The following is a 19,394-nucleotide window of genomic DNA, read 5'->3' as shown; positions in this document are numbered from 1 at the left end:
GCAAAAACAGGACGCAACAAAAGCTGACATAAAATTAAAGTAATATAATGCACGTCTTTTTTCTTCTTAAGGTGCTCATCATTGGATTTCTCCACAGATGGAAAACTGGCACAACAACTTAAAGCTACAGCCATGTCTATCACAAGACAATGGATTGAAAAAACACTGCAGGAATTACCTTTTCATACATTTCCTTGAAAATAGTTTAAAAAAAAAAAGAGTTAAAGAATAATTTCTAAAGTAAACTATCAAAAAAACAACATAATGAGTTAAACACGAAAATGGAAGGAAGATTTGCGGAAACAGGATGTGACTCAATTACCAAAGGTATGACTTAAGCTTTGATAGCAGCAAAGGTTCTGACAAATAAATCTATTCAGGAGACTGACCGAGCTGAAAACTAGTGGGTTTTTTGTTTGTTTGTTTAGAACTAGCCTTCAGGTATGGAAAATTACATCAGCATAACTTTTTGTGTGCAGGCCAATTTACCCTGCTATGAAGGCCAAGTGAGTCCTATTGGGGTACAACACCAACTGGAGCAGAATGCCCTGGTCACTCCAGAACAGCACCCTTTTACCTCACCCTCCAAACAGGATGGAAAGGATTTGAGAACCCAGGAGGGTGGTGGGAGAAAATTACTTCCATGGCCAGCTTGTATCTAGAAGAGTTGGAGAAAGGATGGAAATGGAAAGGTAAGCAAGACAAAATAAGCACATAAACAAAGAAAGCAATGGCATCACTAATGTAGTAAGATAAAAATATCAGGTGAAAAGTTGTCAATTTCTGCCACTGACTTCAACAGGATTTTTTCAAAATGCATTGGAATTTGCAAAACCACAGAAATATTTGAAAATTAAGGATTTTGTGACAAAGCAACCCTTTGATTTATCCTTGAAATAACTGTTTACTAGAGATTAAAAAAAGGAGAACACTTGTACTCTCACATCCCTATATTTTTTCTAGCTACCATATATATCACCAAAAACTACAAAACCCTATTTTTCTGTGCTGCCAGTGTTGAGATTTGCCCTCAGGAGATGGCAAATATTTCTCTTTTAAATCACTCCCTGTTTAATAAATGTGGGACTGAAAGTATATGATGTTTCTTTTCACTTGATGCACCTGGACAAGTCCCACTTTCTTTTTGCCACGCTGAAGTCTGGGAGAGGAAAGGAAAGCTAGAGGTAAGGAAGAATCTTGTAGAAAGGATTATTTTTTCCAGATCTCAAGTCCATAAAGAAAAACTGGATATGAATTATATCTGGATTTCAAAGATGTACAATGACTTGCATAAACATGCATTTGTAAAGAACAGTAATTATAACACATTTACATGCAAGGCTTGGAATGAAACAAAAATATCTTTGAAAAAGAAGAAAAACATATCAGCCAGCAAAGTTACCCGTCCTGCTGACACAGCAGATGGATCATGCATGTATTCTTTATCCAGTTCAGCACAAAGTCAGACAAAAAGTTTAACTGTCTTTAGTAGCAGGCCAGTGAGGGAATCAATGGATTTTCCCATCATAATCACCTCACCACAGTTCTACTGAAATGACAGGAACTACATACTACATGATTTTAACAGATGCTCAAATGGAACTGCCTTATACTTTGTGATTCATGGCTATTTAAAATCAGATTCTACCATTTTAAAATGACAACTTGCTCAAAAGGCACAAGGACTTGATAACTAAGTATTTAACATCATATCAAAAATTACAAACTAAATTACAGTGCACATTAGCACGTTTTATTGTTTATTGATATGTTTTATTACTCCGCAAGGGAAAGATGAGACAGGAAAAACACCCCAACATTTTAAGCAACATTATCTTATTTTATCACATATTCAAGATGGAAATAAGCTTTCCTGGAAAAATCAGCTTCAGGCTCTGTTTATTTAAGTCTAAATACAGTAATTCTGAAGTATCAAATAGATAAATTCCAGAACTTCAAGAAGTAAAAGGTTGAAAATTCTGAAACTATGGATGTCAGGATGTCAGGCACTTGCTATAAGCAAAAGCAAATACAGTGTGGGGAGGGGGGGCAGGACAGGAGGGTGGAAAATAGATTTGTCAAAAAAAGCACAGAAACTACCATCTAGCTGCTCAGATAGATTTATCAAGGCACTGAGACAAGCACATTTTGTCAGGGACAACAGAGCACAGTGAAACCAGTTTCAATTATGAACACTTAACTAATAATAAATCAAATAAATATATAATAAAAGCAAGCCTCAAGAGTTTAAGAAGCAAGGATCACTGGTCATCCGGAAAATGCTTCATGCAAATTATTATTAGATACAAACAGGTGGCCTACCAGCTTTCAAGCATGACAACTATTGCTTAGTTATGTTGAGATAGCAAGAAAGGCCATTATATTGGGCACTTTCTCTCAGTAGCCACGTAGGTATCAGTATCTAATGTGTAAGTAAAATTACACAGACAGCATGTACAATGTATACAACTTCTCCAGATGAAAGACACACAGTAAGAAAATAACTGGAAACTATATTCAACATTAGCTAGTTCCTCATCATGTTTACAATTGATAGGACTATTCTTGATTAAATGCACGCACTGCAAGAGTCATTACAATTTCTAAGGGATTCTTGTTAAACAAGGAATTCTGAATGCTAAGGTGAGATTAATGGAAGTTTAAGAGAAATCAACTCACACAGAGCGAACAATCATTTTTGTACCAGTAAGACTTATCTCCTGAACCATGCCTCCAAGTTTATTTTTAAAACCAGATTATACTATATAAAATAATTAATGATAAAGAATCTAAGGAGGAAAAAAAGTTGCAAAACCAAAATACTTATAGGCACAAGAAGGAATTTTTACAGATGACTAGTATGGCTGCTGATTATTACATATTTTTGGTGACGGGGAAGGAATTAACCCAGAAAAGACGATCGGAAATTAATTCTGATTCATTGACATTGGTATGAGATTGCAAGTAACACAGTTTTCAGGAATGTGTGTATTGAATGCTTCAGCTTTCTGGCAACGAAGTCTTTCAGGGTACATGACAATTTATAGCAGAAATAATCCAGCTTCTCCTTGAAGCCTTCTCAGAGGACATGAAAAAGAAAGAAAACCTTTATCTCCCCTAACAGCCCAATTACTTACTTGTTTCAAGCTCAAATTTTTATGGGTTGAATAGAACGCTTCTGGGAAAGCTGCGATATATATATTCGTGTTTGCAGAACAAAAAGCTGTTTGTTTTTCCTTTGATATAAAATGATAGTCCAGACTTTTTCTATGGTTATGAGCTAGCTCTTAAAGTGCCAAAACAGTATGACAAATGCCAGAAAGCTGCAGACTGCATCTTCTGAGTAATATCACAATATATTTAATGATTGCAAACCTGCTGCAGGGGCTGATTAAGGTCGTGTCTACAGTAGAGAGTTTAGTTCGGGTTTGGCACAACCAGCTAGCACATTAGACTGGAAAAAAGTTTCTTTTCAGTGTATTGCCTTCACTAGGAAAAGATGTGTCTTTAACAAATTCAGTAAGGTCCAAGAAGTAACATACAGTAGCTGCTGTAGTGCCAAACCATATTTAAAGCTCCCTTTTCTCATTAAAGTGTCTAACTGCCAATCAGTCCTCTCCTACAGGTCCTATTTGTGATGGCTACTACCAGACATGAAAAGTGATGTTTTTCAGAATATTTGTTTCCCTGAATGACCACAGAGCATGCAAGAAAGAAAAAGGGTCCACTATACTTCCTTTATTTTTGTATTTTACAGGCTTTGAATGAGTCTCAGAATATCCTTTTGTGACAGGTATAAAAGAAAAACAGTGATGTGGACAGCACTGACATGCGCTAAAAGAAGTTTGTTGCCAGTTAATATAGAATATGATCAGTTTGTGTTCCTGTCTTTTTATTATCCATGCATAATAACTGCCTGTCAGCAAACCCCTCACCACCAGCATGCTCCACTCCTGACCTGCACCTACAGTCGGTAATACTGCAGTCCTGCGCTGTGGAACAGGTGCTAACATTTGTACCAAACTATGCAATGCACTCAAATAGAAAATGACCAAATTCTGTTTGGGGAAATGTTACTACATTATAAGTACATCCTGATAGCATTAACAAGCTTTACCAATATAGTGATAAATTAGCAACCTTTGAATTTCCATGATGCTTATAGTGATTTTAGAGGAATTAAAAATACACCTTTCAAAACAAATGCTATGTGCAACAATGCTTAACTAGTCAAACTACCTTGGTTAATGCAGTACAAACTCACGCACGAACACTCTTGCCTCAACCAAAGATTATTTTTTCAGCAAATTTTACACTAATTTAATATCCGTTTAGCAAACTGGCGATCAAGACTCAACTAGACTAATCCCTGAGCAACCTGATCTAATTAGACCTGCTTTGAGCAGGGGGATGGACTAGATGACCTCCAGAGACCCCTTCCAAATGAAATTATTTTATGATTCTTTGAGTATCCAGAAAGTAAACCAAAAGATTTATCAACAACTTTTTCACATATACTTATAATCAAATAATAACAATAAATCAGAAAGACTGTTGTCTCTTACCTGCTATACACTTTGGTTAGTAAGTTGTTGATCTGTTTATCCATTTTGTACTTTGAGTAATCTTCCAGACCATCTTTCACTGCAATAATTGTCAGAACCGCTACTAGAGGTAGCATTGTAATTTCTTTTTGGAAGGCTTCCACCAGAGGAACCCAATTCAGGACAACCAGAAATAGGAAATACAAATTCGCAACTCTGAAACAAAAAGAAAACATAGGAGTTAGCTGTGCTAGCAGACAGTCATCCTTATTCCCCCACTTCATGCCACATAAATATGCTGCTAATTTAAGTGTCTATCTTTTCTTCCCCCCCAAGAGCAATTTAACAAGGAAGTATCCGTAACTCTGTCTTCTCCCTCCAGTCAATAGATTACTTAGCTGTGCAGATGCATGATCAGAACATGCAGAAACCAAGAATTCTCCTGTATTTTCAAACCTGTCCTCCAGGCATGTGTCTTCTATCAAGGCTTTCATGAACTTGCACTCTCTCAAATTTCCAGGTCTTTTACATTTAATTTTATCATCTCCTGAGGGAGATGACATGTTTTTTAAAAGGGAGCCATCCTACAGATTCTGCATAACTTTACAAATCAGCAGTCCTCCAAGCAGGAGGAAGATGAAAAAAATTGGCAACAGAGAAACACATGAAGGGGAGAAATACATTTGCAGGAAATGAGCTGAAAATCCTACTGCCGATTGTTGTGTGGCAGTGCTCCAAGAGTAAGGAATATTTCAATAATCAAAAAACCAGAATGAGCATAAATTCCATAAGCTATGGAGAAAAGGATTAGCCCAACATGGATGATACTCAAGAGACTTTGCCCAAATAACGCAGACCTCTTCAGGAGTAATAGGCAGGTCAGGAGGAGGACTAATTTTTGAATACCATTCTATATAGTAATACACACATTTAAATAAAATGATTCCATTTCAGAAGAATTACAACAATCAAAAGGACTTCATTACCTGTGAAACTGTTCAAACAAATTCCGTGGTAAAAAATTCAATAAAGTATACTTAGTAGTCCGTATTTTGTTGTTCATGTACAGTTTTGACACTTTTTCATACTCCTCCCTAAAATGTCCCAAACAGGGTATCACTATCCTGTGTTTGCCAATAGTTTTTGATGATTGATAGCACTTGTTACTTGAATTCCTGCTGCTGCTACCTTCTCCACCCTCTGTAGATATCAGTCGCTGCCAACGGTATCGGGCCCAGCGGATGGGATCTGCCATTGCGCCTGAAATGCTTTACAATCCAAGGAGTGTCCTCTATCTAGAAACATGTTAAAATACAGCAAGTTAAGTAATAATTCTGTAAAGGCTTTTCAACTAAAAAGTCACATTTACAGTTTTGAATAAGCCGAGAAAAAAGTAATTTCCATAGTTTCATTTAAAAAAACCCAGACAGTTAATAGGTTATTTGAGGTCAGGAACCTCTGCCTCAAAGCTCGAATTTATCTGAACTTCATGAACCCTTTCAGGATCCTTAAGTTTGATAACTCTGTTTAAAATGCACAATATTTTTGTAACAGCACCTTATGTAAGCAGCCCACCCACCAGTTTCTCATGCTGTTGTATGGTGAAAAAGCAGACAAGCTGCTAATTCTGTAGAGAGCAGTATTTTGAAAGGAATATTTACCTCAGACACTCCAGTCCTTGCTAATGGTAACAACCTTTATCAAACTCAGGAGTAAACAACATAACAATAGGTATCTGAGTACAGTCTTGGGCCTGAAGTGAGGAATTGCCAGTGAAAGGCACTAAGTGACTATCATGAATAAAAAACCCTCTTCCTATTGAATTAGAAAGCGGTTTGAGAGTTTTCACTCACTGATAGAAGATGAATAAACTTCATGCCAATGCCTCTCCCTTTATTCACTTTAGCTAAGCTCTAGCAATCTACCGAGGAATTTGTTTTCCTAAAGAAAGCCAAAGTTCATAGCTATAGGTGATATTCACTTTATCAAACCACCCAATGCAGTCAGAAAAGGACTTTTACACACACAAACCATGCTTTAATAGAAGGTCACAACTTCTGTTTTTTACAATGAGGTTTTTTTTATAATTTACAACAAGTTTTTACAATTAATAGTTGCTATGTTTCTTGTACTACTTCTTCCATAGAATGGCTCACCTTATATTTGTTTAAAACTATAACTTGCATGAGCTTTAAATCATCAACGTAGCCAGTTCTCGCTGCAGATTACTTTTCTTCCATCTGATATCTTACTACCTGCATACATTATAGCAAAGTTTTAGACTAAATCCACTTCCTAAATTCCCACACAAAAGCTGCCTCTAAAACTTGCTGGGTCTTTCTAAACAAAGTCTCTTTACTATGGAACACCCTATAGAGTGACCAAAGTAATCTTGATTTTGGCTTCCATCAACTCAGACTTCTATTCATGTTGTATCTCTCTTTCTGCCTGTCACAAATACCACTCTGTGCTGCTCAGATTCCTCCAAAATGTTGCTGTAAAAAAGTAGTTTTCCAAACTATCAATTTGACACCATCATATCTCTTCTTACATATCTTCCTTGATTTTCCTTTCTTCTACCACATTTGCAGAAATCATGAAACATGGGCACAGTGCCCTCAGCAGATCCTCTAGCAGTGAGGTAGCATTAATATCTACATCATTCCATTCTGTTCTTAAAAAGAAGAAGATTCTGCAAACTTCCTAAAAGTCTAGTCCTCTGTGTCACAACCCTTTGGCTAGAAAGCTTTCCCCTAATGTCTAACTGGTCTCTTCCTCTCGTCACATTAAGATGGTACATTTTTGTCCTATCATCATTAGATGTGGATAGTTATTGACTATTACAATCTCAATGTCTTGGAAGACTGTTACCACATACATGAAACTCATATGTCTCTCTAGAAATCCTCATCTGCATGTGAAAGGAGAAGAGGAACTACGAGAGAAAAACAAACCTCTGTATAGCATCTCCTCTCAGCATCCCCCAGCAGTTCCCACATAAACTACTGTTCTCCCAAGGCCCTTCTGTAGTGCTTCCCCAGGCAATGTAAAGGACCAGTCTGAGGAAAAAGACTTTCCTTTCTTCTCAGTGCTAAACCTCATAGTCCAGTAACCATCAGACTATCAAAGGCAAGCAATGGCTGTGCAGGAAGGCAACTATATCTGGGACTTCTCAGAGAAATCAGAAGGAGATTGTGAAGATCTTCCAAAAAATAAGGCATCATCTTCTTTTCACAGAACATGGCATCTTCATGTCCTTGCTCCCTCTAATCCTACTGCCTGGGGAACAGTCCCCAGAGGGACTGCCCTCTGCATAGAGGCTACTATCCCATTTTAGTCAGGGTTAGTCCTTCATCCAGAGATGGAAACTCCAACATCTAGAAGCAGCTACTTCACAGCAATGAACTACTTTTAAGGTATGGCCACCATACAGTCAGACATGTGAATATTGATCTGTAGAAACGTGAAAAAGATGCTTCAATTCATTTGCACCAAGTCTGAGAACAAGTCTAAAGCTTGGAAGGAACCCAGGTGTTCAAAAATATTTAGGGACTGAAGTACCCGCTGCTAGTGGAGTCCATACTTTGCTATACAGAGCAATACACATAGGGTTCTAAAAACCATATGAACACCAAGCCACCTACATGAGTCAGGACTGAAACAAAGAACAAATCATTGGAAATTAGAGAGTTTAAAAAGTTGACTAGCTGGGAAAAAAAAAAAAAAAAAAGGCTCATTTCTTCTTTTACAATAACAAATTCTGGCAATTCAGTTCTTTAAAAAAGTCTTCTAGGTTTCAGATGGTGCCCTTAAGGCTTAGCCATTCTGAGGAAACAACACTCCTCTTTAACCGTCTCTGCTGTGACAAATCAGTAATTTCACAAACAGATCTTATGCAATAAGGGGCTTTTTAATAGAAAAGTTTGCTTTAATTGGCTGGATTATCAAGGAGGGTTTTAAACTTAATAGGACAAAGAAGAAATCATGTTATCAGCTTCTTTCAAGCTTCCACCTTTATCATGAATCATACAGGGTGTGTCAACTAACCATACTTTTGCTGGAAATAATTCTTTGCCCAGAAGCAGTAATGTGACATAGCTCTACATACTGTTAAAAGGTACAATATCCTTGCAGAAAACTTAAGGAAGCAAATACCACAAAATTTTTCAAGATACCATATGAACCAGAGATTTGAGAACAGGTTAGATTTGTAGAGAAAAACATGTTTGTTTTCGGAAGACCAAACAAACATCTGATACTGGTGACTTCTGTGACCAGAAGCAGCAGCCAAAGTAAAGAAACTCTTTCTCAAAGTAAACTTCCAGGGCTAACGGGAATGCAAAGGCTTTAAATGGCACTCAGTGAAAATTATATAGGCAAAATAACGTACACAGCTAAACCAGCTTTAAGAACTTAAGAATTACATTATGACTAACAAACAAATAAAGATGGGAAGAGAGAGTTGAGAATTGGGAAAAATGAAAGAGAAAACCTGACCAATTTCAAAACCTCCTAAATTCTAACTCTTTTTTGTTTTCATAATTTATTACCTTTTGTAGCATTTGATACCTGGTGAACCACTGTTAAAAAAAGGGGGGGGAGGGGAGTACTGGACATTTTAATGTGACAGTGTGTTAAGACAGAATTCCTCACTGCTGGATCTGGAGCCAAAGGTTTAAACTGCATACCCAGTGTTGCTGAAGAGCAGTCACCCCTCACTGCACACGCATCCCTGACTCCTGACACAGCCCTAAACCTCTGCCCCACCCTTCCTCATTCTCCTTCAGAGAAGCAGAGCTTAAAAAGGAACAGGAAACCTCAGATTCAGTTGCACGCACTGCAGATTTCTGCCAGTACCCTCAGCATTTTATTGTAACAACATTTAAGAAAACTCTGAAGACGACTGTATGGACAAGAAATAACTAATGCAAAAACTACCACCACTGTTCCACATTGGAAGCACTGTATGAGAGGCAAGAAGTATTCTCCTATGGTCAAAAAGGTGAATCAGGCAATTAACCAGCATCCTGGGAAAAAGAATATCTGGATCTCATAGACTGCCACAACGCCCTCTGACTCACCCAGGATTTAACTGAGCTACTATCAGCAAATGATTTTTCTTAAGTAATTTGCATTTCCATTTTAAAATAGAATTTGAGGTTTCAAACTTCAGAAATCTCTGTTGCATTTTTTTTTCCTCTTTTGAATGTTTTTCTTCTTCCTCATAAAGATCATAACGTAATAAGCACCTTTTCTTTGGTTAGCTAGGCGTTCGAAAGGAGATTCATCACCTTCATGTTAGATATTATAAAGGATTTAGTCGCCAAAGATCAAATAAAAGCTGTTTTAAACAATTTTTCTAATAAATCCCTTCTCTTAAAACATTATTTGACCTTCTTGATATGACATTTTTCATAGTAACTTCTTGAGTTCTCCAGCCTAATGTGAATTTGAAGCAGTAATACAAAACAGCAGATGTTTCTTTAAACACTGGCAAAAGACCTGCAAGATGAGTTATGTTTAGACGATGTGAGAAACACAACTTAACTCTGAAGCAGTATTTTTAAAGGTTTATTTAAAAAAATAACTTTGTTTTAAAAAAGCCAAGAATAACGTTCGTGTATTTGAAAATAGGAAGCCTAAATGATCATATTCTAAGTTTAAGGACAGTGTCACACAAGCTAGACTCTGTTCTCATTTTCACACTGTACATTCTAGCGAACACTACTTGACTTTGCTAAACAGCAACTGCTGACGTAGAGCTAATGCAGAGATATCTTACATGCGAAAAGCCACTTTTCCGCAGCAAGCTCACTAATGTCACATGATCACGATGAAATATGGAAGGGAACTGACACTGAACATACTATTTGCTTTCTCTCTACTTCAGTTGCCTCATGTACTCTGACTCTTTCCTCTTCTTATAAAATGCTTGGAGATATTCTAATGGAAAACTGGAAGGGCTAGATACAGTTAACGTGCAATATCTGGTTGTCAAATCTTTGTAAAAGCAAGACACAGCAGTGTCATTTTTACCATAGGATAGATAAGCACTATACACTATCCATGTCTGACCTTCTTATATGACAATTTTAAAAGCCTTTAATTACACTCTGCTACTGGTAATGCTGTGAAAACCCTTATTTTTAAATGCTGCGTACCCTGAAAGAAGGGCCTTCCATCATAAAGCCCAGTATAATAATTTTCTTGTCTGGACATTTCGTGTCCAAAAGTTGATTTCTCTTCGCATCGCTTGCCTTTCATTCTCTCTTGTAAACTCTGTCAGCTTCCAGTTCTGTGAAATATCACCTTCATATCTGCTTGCAAGCCTTCACTCCTAGCTTTCCTGCAGGGAGATGGAGCTGACAATTAAAAATCCTTAGTTCCCCTTATATTATTGGGTAGCCTTTGGCAAATCACTTGGCATTCACTGACCTCTCCCATCCCAGATTCTTTCTAGAGATTGTCTGCAAAACAGATGCGTAGATAATTTAGCCAATGTTTATACTGCTCTGAAACTGCACCTCACTATTATGTTGTGGTTGTTCGCTCACATGTCATGCGAAGTGCCCTACCATTTACCACGGCTTCTCTTGACCACTTCCTCCTTGCTGACAACATTCTCCACTTTTCCTCTGATCTCCAAATAGTTAGTCCTCATTCTCCTTTCAGAAAATTCTTTATTAAATACACTTGGTAAATGACATATTTCACAAGAATGTTCCTCAGACCTTTGGCACGTGGATGCATACAGTGCTTATTTCTATCCTGTTCCTGCTTAGACACAGTCTTTGGACATCGTGTCCAGGACACCTTTTGTGTCCTCTGGGTCTGTTTCCAGTTGGAAGTAAACAATCAATTCTTGGCAAACATAAGTGCAATCGAAAAAACTGCATTATCTTACCTGAAAAATGTCTACAGCACCTAACAGTGAAACAATTCAGACAACGCATCTCTCTAGCAACACCACTTTTCTTAGCTCCCTACCTGCAGGATGTTCTGCAGGTCTGAGGTTCTGGGGTGACCACAGAAGATAAAAAAATACTAACCCCAATGGAGTTCACAATCACAAAGCTATGGAAGAGTAGATTATCACTAATCCACACAAAGTCCTATTTAAACCTCTTCACAAGTGTTACTGCACGGCCTCACTAGCACTCCTATTGCTGCATTGTGACTGTCACAATGATACAGGCTAAATCTTAAAAACACTTCTGTAGCTGTACGCTTCTACGGGAGAACTTATCTTGGGCCGCATACCTCCGGGACACAGGGCTCTACCCACCCTGGGGACAGTGATGCACAGACATCAATATGATGGATGCAAAATGTCCGTCTATTTGGCTGCGTCACACGCTTATATAGCTCTTGCGGTTCCTGTTCCTGCCACTCCTATGGGGAGGAGTCTATCTTTCCATCACATCCCGTAATCTTCCAGTCGCCGATCCCTGTCTATTCCCCTACACACTTCCTAATAATCTTTGACAACTCAAAAGCTATCAGACAACAGAGAAGGTTAAGGGAGTGTCATGGTTTTGGCTGGGATAATTTTCTTCATAGTAGCTAGTATGGGGCTGTGTTTTGGGTTTGTGCTGAAAACAGCCTTGATGATGTAGAGATATTTTAGCTGTTGCTAAGCAGTGCTTAAACTAGTCGAGGACTTTTCCAGCCTCCCATGTTCTGCTGGGTGCACAAGAAGCCGGGAGGGGAGGGGCACAGCCAAGGCAGCTGATCCAAACTGGCCAAAGGGATATTCCATACCATATGATGTCATGCCCTGTGTATTAACTGGGGGAAAGTTGGCCAGGGGGAAGCACTGATTGCGGCTCAGGGACTGCGGTGTCAGTCAGCAGGTGGTGAGCAGTTGCATCACTTGGAGATTTTTTTCCCTGGGTTTCACCTCTCTCTGTGTCTTCTGTTATTTTCTTTTTCATTTTTTAATTATTATCATAATAATAATAATCATTATTATCATTATTACTATTACTATTTTAATTTTTAAACTGTTCTTACCTCAATCTACGAGTTTTCTTACTTTTGCTCTTCTGATTCTCTCCCCCATCCCACAGGGATGGGGGGAGTGAGCGATGGGCTGTGTGGTGCTTAGATGCTGACTGGGCCTAAACTATGACAGTCCTTTCTGGTGCCCAGCATGGGGCAGATCTCTGGGTGATATTCTTAAACTGTTTATTAACCTTAGACAAAACCAAAACAATATTCCCAAGCAATACCAATAGATGTATCATAACTACCCAAGGGTGTTTAAGATGCTGAAAAGTTATTGTAATGAAGGAGGAGACATCATAGAAGGTAGTGAAGGTGCCATTCTGTATTTACTCCATAAAAAAACCTCTCAGAGGAGGAGGTATAACTGCTAATTGTCTCCATGAGGTGGTACCCGAGTACAGTAACGGCTTCAATGCAAGACCCAAGTACCCGATAAAGCTACTATGAAGAAAATTAACTCTATCCCAGCTGAAACCATGACAGGGCACCATGGCCTAAAGATTAATTTACACTGAAGAATAAATACTTCTTTTCTCCTAAGGTTCGCTACTTTGTCTGTAACATACAATTTCACAAGCTGTAACATGCCTTTGCAAGCCAATATGAAATCTGCAGAGACACCCTAATATGCTAAATAGATCTGGATAAGAGACTTGTGCTGGCCATTTATGGGACAAACAGCCAAAGCCTGAAGGGATCAAAATTTCAATTCTAAGAAAAATATGTGGTTATTTGCAACCACATATTCTGAGTTATATTCATAAAGAGGACGCTAAGAACTCCTGGATTAAGGGTGGAAGGCAGATCCTACAATGAAAAGTGAAATGCTATGGCAATATTTTGCCACGCACTCCTACCTACATAGTCTGATTTAGCATGGGCAACACTGAAAACCTGCAAGCCTTGAAATGCCTTATCTTGGAAAGGAGCTTTCATGGTTGTGAGTACATTAAACCAGCCATGGGCAGCTCTTCACAACTGAAAAAACAATCAGCAAGATGCATTAAAACCCAGGAATTGCCAAGGCCCTGACACAAGGTCAACTGCAAGGTAGCCTGATAGTAAACCATACATGCAGTAGTGCTGATTAATGTGCTACAATGTGCAAGCAGTACATAAAAGCAGAAAATCTCCTCCACCTTGGGTAAAGTTATTTAGGATGCCAATCAGATCTTGCACCTACAGACACAAGTGAACCATACAAACCCAAATTTTAGGTTTAAAACTCAGATGAATCATGTGTTTCTGCTACAGATAACCAGTTTCAAAATAAAACTGAAGACTGCTGGAGAGCTATGATCTGTGCAAATTTTTTCCATCCTCTTCTCCATTCATCAGAAAAGTCCTGCTTTATGCCGTGTCCTCATGTGCCACATCAGTCTCTCAAAACTGTAAAACAAAACTTTCTAGACTAAGTCTTACTCTTTTATGACCACCTTTTCTCACAACTATATCTTTAGCTTGTGGTCATACAGCACTTAATCACTGCATATGTTTTGATATGTGTGAAATTCATATTAATTCCATGGTAGGACTAAGGTGTGGGCCACGTTAAAACATTTATACTGGTGGTCATATGATGCGTAAGGATGTGATTTTTTTTTTTTTTTGTAGTCAGTGTATGCTCCCTAAATCGCAGTAAACAGTTTTAAAGGAAATCAATCCATGTTGGCAGTATTGCTGGTTTTTAACTATGGCGATTTCTTTAAAGGGCCAAAACTCTGTTGTGTAGACAAGCTCTAGGTTACTCATTGAATTTTATACTGAAGGTACCTGTGACAGCAAGAAACTGTACTTGAGTTCCCATAATCCTAGGTTAGGTCTCTGACTAGTCATATTTTTCCAGTTTTCTAAGACACCTACATTATCAGCTCTTCAAGAGTTCCAGAAACTCCCAAGGCATCCAGAGAGGCTTTCAGGTTTAATGCTCTACGGCTCTTCAAAGGATCGGGGAAAGGTGGTTATACATATGGTTACAGAAAGATCACAACTCCAAATCCAAAAATCCTCCACAGCTCACTTTAAATGAATATACTAGATTTTATTTTATCTTAAAGACCTTCTGGTTTTAAACAAACTTCTCTGCCAACACTGGAAGCCAGAAATGTGTGGGCATAACCCAAACTACTTAATATCTAGATAACTAACAGCAGTTAAGCCACAAAAGCACAGATTTCCATGAAGGTCTTCAAGTACTGTGCAGATTCAGATGGCACACATCACAGCTTGTAGCAGTGCAGTTCACTGCGTTCTAGCCAAACAGATTAAAACTACCTTAAGCATAGTGCAGTCATACCTACCAAAAGTGTATCTTAAATACAAATAATTTACATACAGCTTTGTGATTTTGAAGAAGCTGAAGCAACAGCTACAACAGATGTGAGATACCTGCATATTTCAAAGGGATGGCAATGTTACAGCTGACAGCACCTTAACTGTCAATGCTGTTGTGCTGATCCAGCATATTTGTGTTGCAGGTTCAGCAACAACTGTTGTGCATAAGCATGGCTCCTACCTCACACGCATCTTCCTCACATGCAGTCCAGCTGCAAATGACAGTGCTGTTTTAGAACATAAGCTATGCATCAGATTTTTTCCTTGGCATTTTAAGATTTTCAGTGGGAGATCCCTTCAGAGAGGCTGTTCTGAACATCAGACTCAAACTACACAGGTGTCTAGTTTTCTTTTCAGTCTCATGAAATCCTTTGTGGAACTTCTATTTATTTTAGTATTGCTGCTTCTGTCCTTGCCTTTCTTACTCATCTCCACACCCATTATCTTTTTACTTCTCTTCCACTACTGTTTATTATATTCAGATCTAAAATTAGGCTCAGATCTTGCAGACTTCACTTGCTATTTCATGACACTGGTTTCAACTATTAGCTGTCCAAGACAGGGATTATGCATTGTCCCTGTACTTGGAACACATACGTGTATTTTCATTTCATTAATGTGACAACAGAAATTATGACAGTATATATATCCATTTTAAACCGCACATCAGTATACATTGATGGTTTCTGGATTCATATGGACAAGACAGGGCTTTTAAAAGTCACTACAGAAATCACAACACTGTTCAACAGAATTCAAGACAGCAGTGGACATAATTTTCCAACACTGTAGTGAATTTTTGACAAAACTGACTCTTCTATAACCTCAGGAATACAATCAGATATCCACCATAGAGCAATAAAACCTGTGTACTACTTGGGAATATTTTGACAGGAATAACCTGTGAATCCACTTTAACCACTAGAGAGTTTCTGCAACACTCTAAAACATACCTCTTCAGTGAATGTTTCAGGTCTGAAAGAGAGAAATGTCCTACAGCAATTCAGGGCTCAGCTACAAATGTGTACCTTTAAAAGTTTTATTATTAAAAATGAAGCCTAAAGATATAGAAGCCTAGCAAAAAATGCAGGGGGTTAAGAATGCTCAAATTCTGACCCTAGCAACCTCAAAACTATTTAAGACACTAAAGAAGCAGTGCTGTGAGTAGCTGAACTGATTTAAAAGCTATCACTGAGAGGAGTTGCTTTTGCTTCTCCTCCGTCCTGCTCCAGGCTTTGTCCCCTCCTTCATAATCGATCTGATACTTACTGAACCTGGTTCAACTCACTGATCTGCAAAGACCTTTAACTAACTCAAAGCCAATAACATTATTGGATTTCCTGATATAGCTTACAGCTGTGAAGGTACTCCTGTTGGCAGAGGGAGGTGGGACAGGAATGTCAGATTAGAGTGTCTCTGAGTACTTAATGTGGGGCACTCAGTCCTGATTCTGGTCTAGTTTTCATTGGAAATATAGATCAGCTGTGGCTAACGCTTTTGAAATCCAGATCATCCACAGCAGTGGCAATTAACAAAAGAATGTGATCCTTGTCTGTCAGTCCTAGCTTTTGGTCCTGTAAACAGTGACTGCCCACAAACTGACTGTAAGATTCAGTCTAAAATGATAGCTTCAGACCAGCTTTTGGGGCATGCCAAGGAGTTAAGAGAATTAAATTCCACTCTGATCTTGGGGAAACCATTTAGTGCCTATCTGCTGCAATAGGGATAATGACACTTCTGTTATCTCATGGTGATAATATGAAGATAAATATGTACATGTAGTACTTAGGGACATGGTTTAGTGGTGGACTTGACAGCGTTAGATTAACGGTTGGACTCAATGATCTTGAAGGTCTTTCCCAACTTATATGATTCTACTGTTGTTTTTAAATAAGAGGTTTGTTAATACTATGGTCATTGGTGAAACATCAATACCCTATTATTTTAATATGAAAATAAGAGTAATTTTGATATTAAAAGTACATTTTTCTTCAGTAGTTGTACTTCCGACAGAACAATAATTTCCTTTTCGGAACTTCAATTTTTCTTTCCCACCCTCGTGAACGTTTTTGTATTGCTAAACCCAGTAATTATTATTGCGGCCTAATCCTGTAACCGACCATGTGCATCTCTCTGTACTTTCCTGAAGCTTCAGGGGTTTCCTGACAGGCCGAAGTCTACTTCCTTGACATAAATCTATGAAGTACCTAAAAGCTTACACCCTTTCCCTCAATCACCGCCATGAACTATTAAAACAAAGGCTTTTGTTTCTGGAGTCAAGGTCTCAATTACCTTCTTTTTCTGGTCTGCTTCCAGAGCAGCTCAGCCGATGAGATTAACCTATGAAAGGGCTGGCCTCACGGCCCAGGGGACATTTAAAAACATAATAGCACAAACCGCCCTTTTCCCCTGCCCACGACGGCCGCGGTACCACGGAGCCTCAGCCGCGGAGCCGCCGCCGGGTTTCGCGGGAGACCCCTCACGCCTGCAAAATGTCACCCATGGTCAGGAAGAGGGGACCTCCCTTCCCCACCCGAGTCCGACTGGGAGGTGAAAACGGGCAGGTCGGGTGGGACGACCTTGCCTTTTCACGCTGAGAACCGACCGCTTCACGTTCCCCACAGGTCGAGGGGCTGCACCCGCCAGGGAGAACATCCCGGGCCGCCGCCGGCGGGACCGAGGCACCGCCGCTGCACTCCCCTCAGGGCGCCAGCCTCGCCTCCGTCCCTGGCGGCGGGGGGCACCGGGCTGCCGGCGGCCACAGGCAGCCCCGTTTTTCCTGGAGGCTCGTTTGTCCCCACGGCGGTACGGCGAGGCCGGCGGCTCCGCAACAACCTCCCCGCGAATTAGTGCGGGTTCTTCCCACAAGCGCCGCTTCCACGTTTCCCTCCCGTCAGGTCTCGGCCGGAAAGCCCAGCACCAGTGTCCTACCGCCCCACCAGCCGCACACCCGTATGTGCCCCGTCCCCGCCCCGGCCCGGCGGGCTTACCGGTGGCACGGCGCACATCCCACTGTAATGGCCGCGACCCCCACTCTCGCTCCGTGTCGGCGGCCGGGCCGCCCCGCCCCGCCCCGCCCCGCCCCGCCCCGCCGGTGCTGCCCGCCCCTCTGCCGCCCCGGCCCGGCTCTGCCTCTTTCTCCCGGCGCCTTTCACCGCCCTCCGCTCGTCGCTCTGCCCTCACCGGCCTTTCGCCGCTTTTTTCTTCTCGGCTTTTTCCCGCTCTGGCCTTTCCCCCCCCGCGCAGTGACTGAGGCAGGACCCGCCAGTCCGGGCGGCGGCGGGGGACCCTTCCAACAGCGGCCCCGCCGCACGCCCCACGGCCCCGGCCGGGCGACGAAGCTTTGCTCCTTGTCGTACGGGCCAGGACTTTGGTTGCCGCTTCGGGAGGCGAGGTTAGGTGCTGCCATCGAGCCCTTTCCCCGAGCCGGGGGCCAAGCCAGCCCCAAGCCAGCGAGACGACGGACTGCGTGCAGGCTAAGGGCCGTCGTGCCCAGGCGTCAGCAGTTGTGCACCCGCTTCCCTCCTGCCGTGCTCAGGAGCTGCGTTTTCAAAGCAAAAAAATGAACAGAGCTACTTTTACAGTCCCCATCAACCACAGCGCTTGCCCATCCGAAGGTTAGTTATCGTTTAAAGGCTTTTTTTTTTTTTTTTTTTCCCCTTCAGGCCTCAGCGGATGGAGGTGGCAGCAGGAATGCGGCTGTGACAGAACCTGATGCCCTTGACAGCTTGTCAGGGAAATTGATGTTCTTGATCTTTTGCCAGGGCAGTCCAGCCCTGAAGGTAGCTTGGCCTGTTTAAACGTCAAGCTTTCTAGCTACTGGGCTAATCAGGTTAGCAAACTCTTGTTTTCTAGGAAGTAGGCCTCTGGTTATTGAGAAACTGCCCAATTATCTTAAATACATCATTGCCATCAGGAACCTCAGTGAGTTGTTTCAGCAACAGCCCTTTTGAAGCCCCACGCTGTCTTTTTTGCTCTTCTTGCCTTCCAGAGCACTCTTGAAGGCTGTCCCATACGATGAAATCACATGGCCTTTTACACGGAAGTGAGAGGATTCCTACTCCAAGACCATGTTCTGCTGAAAAAGGAGGGGGAAAAAACCCAGAAATAGTTATTTGCAGACCCCTTGGTCCCTGTTGAAATGGACTGGAGTTATCAGTACTTGTCCAGTGTCAACAATTGATTCCTAACAGAGAGCTGGGAGGGCTGTGCTGAGCAGCGGTAGCTGGTTGCATTCTCCTTCCCATGTGCATGCCATTGTTTTCCTCTGTTGTCCAGCATTCTAGCACACCCTGCACCCCTGACCACACACTGAAAACACTTTGGTTATATTTCAGTGAACAGCAGCTGATGGTCTGTTCTTTCAAGTGCTCATATGGCCAGCAGGGATTTCAAAACATACCGTGTGTCAGATGGAATAAAAATACATCTGCATGAAGGAGGTCCATAACTGCCACCTTGAAATTATGTAGGTTTATTCTTCCGGGCAGGAAAAGATACCGAGTTCTT

The 19,394-nt window shown here is 40.7% G+C and overlaps 1 protein-coding gene across 2 annotated transcripts in view; it reads right to left on the bottom strand.

The window, feature by feature from the left end:
• Positions 1–17,963, bottom strand: part of ATP10D (ATPase phospholipid transporting 10D (putative)) — a 52,781-nt gene extending 34,818 nt beyond the window's left edge. For both annotated transcript variants that reach the window (XR_010372616.1, XM_064449374.1), the window contains exons 1-3: positions 17,876–17,963; positions 5,531–5,839; positions 4,566–4,760 (exon numbers count right to left, since the gene is read on the bottom strand). Coding sequence is in view for 1 of the 2 variants with exons in the window: in XM_064449374.1 (XP_064305444.1) it covers positions 4,566–4,760; positions 5,531–5,799 (464 nt within the window). In the remaining variant the exon portion in view is untranslated. The remainder of the gene's footprint in view (positions 1–4,565; positions 4,761–5,530; positions 5,840–17,875) is intronic.
• Positions 17,964–19,394: the final 1,431 nt, after the last annotated feature.

Source organism: Phalacrocorax carbo, chromosome 4, assembly GCF_963921805.1.
Source record: "Phalacrocorax carbo chromosome 4, bPhaCar2.1, whole genome shotgun sequence".
NCBI classification, from domain to species: Eukaryota; Metazoa; Chordata; class Aves; order Suliformes; family Phalacrocoracidae; genus Phalacrocorax; species Phalacrocorax carbo.
This window is presented reverse-complemented; position numbering and strand designations above follow the sequence as displayed.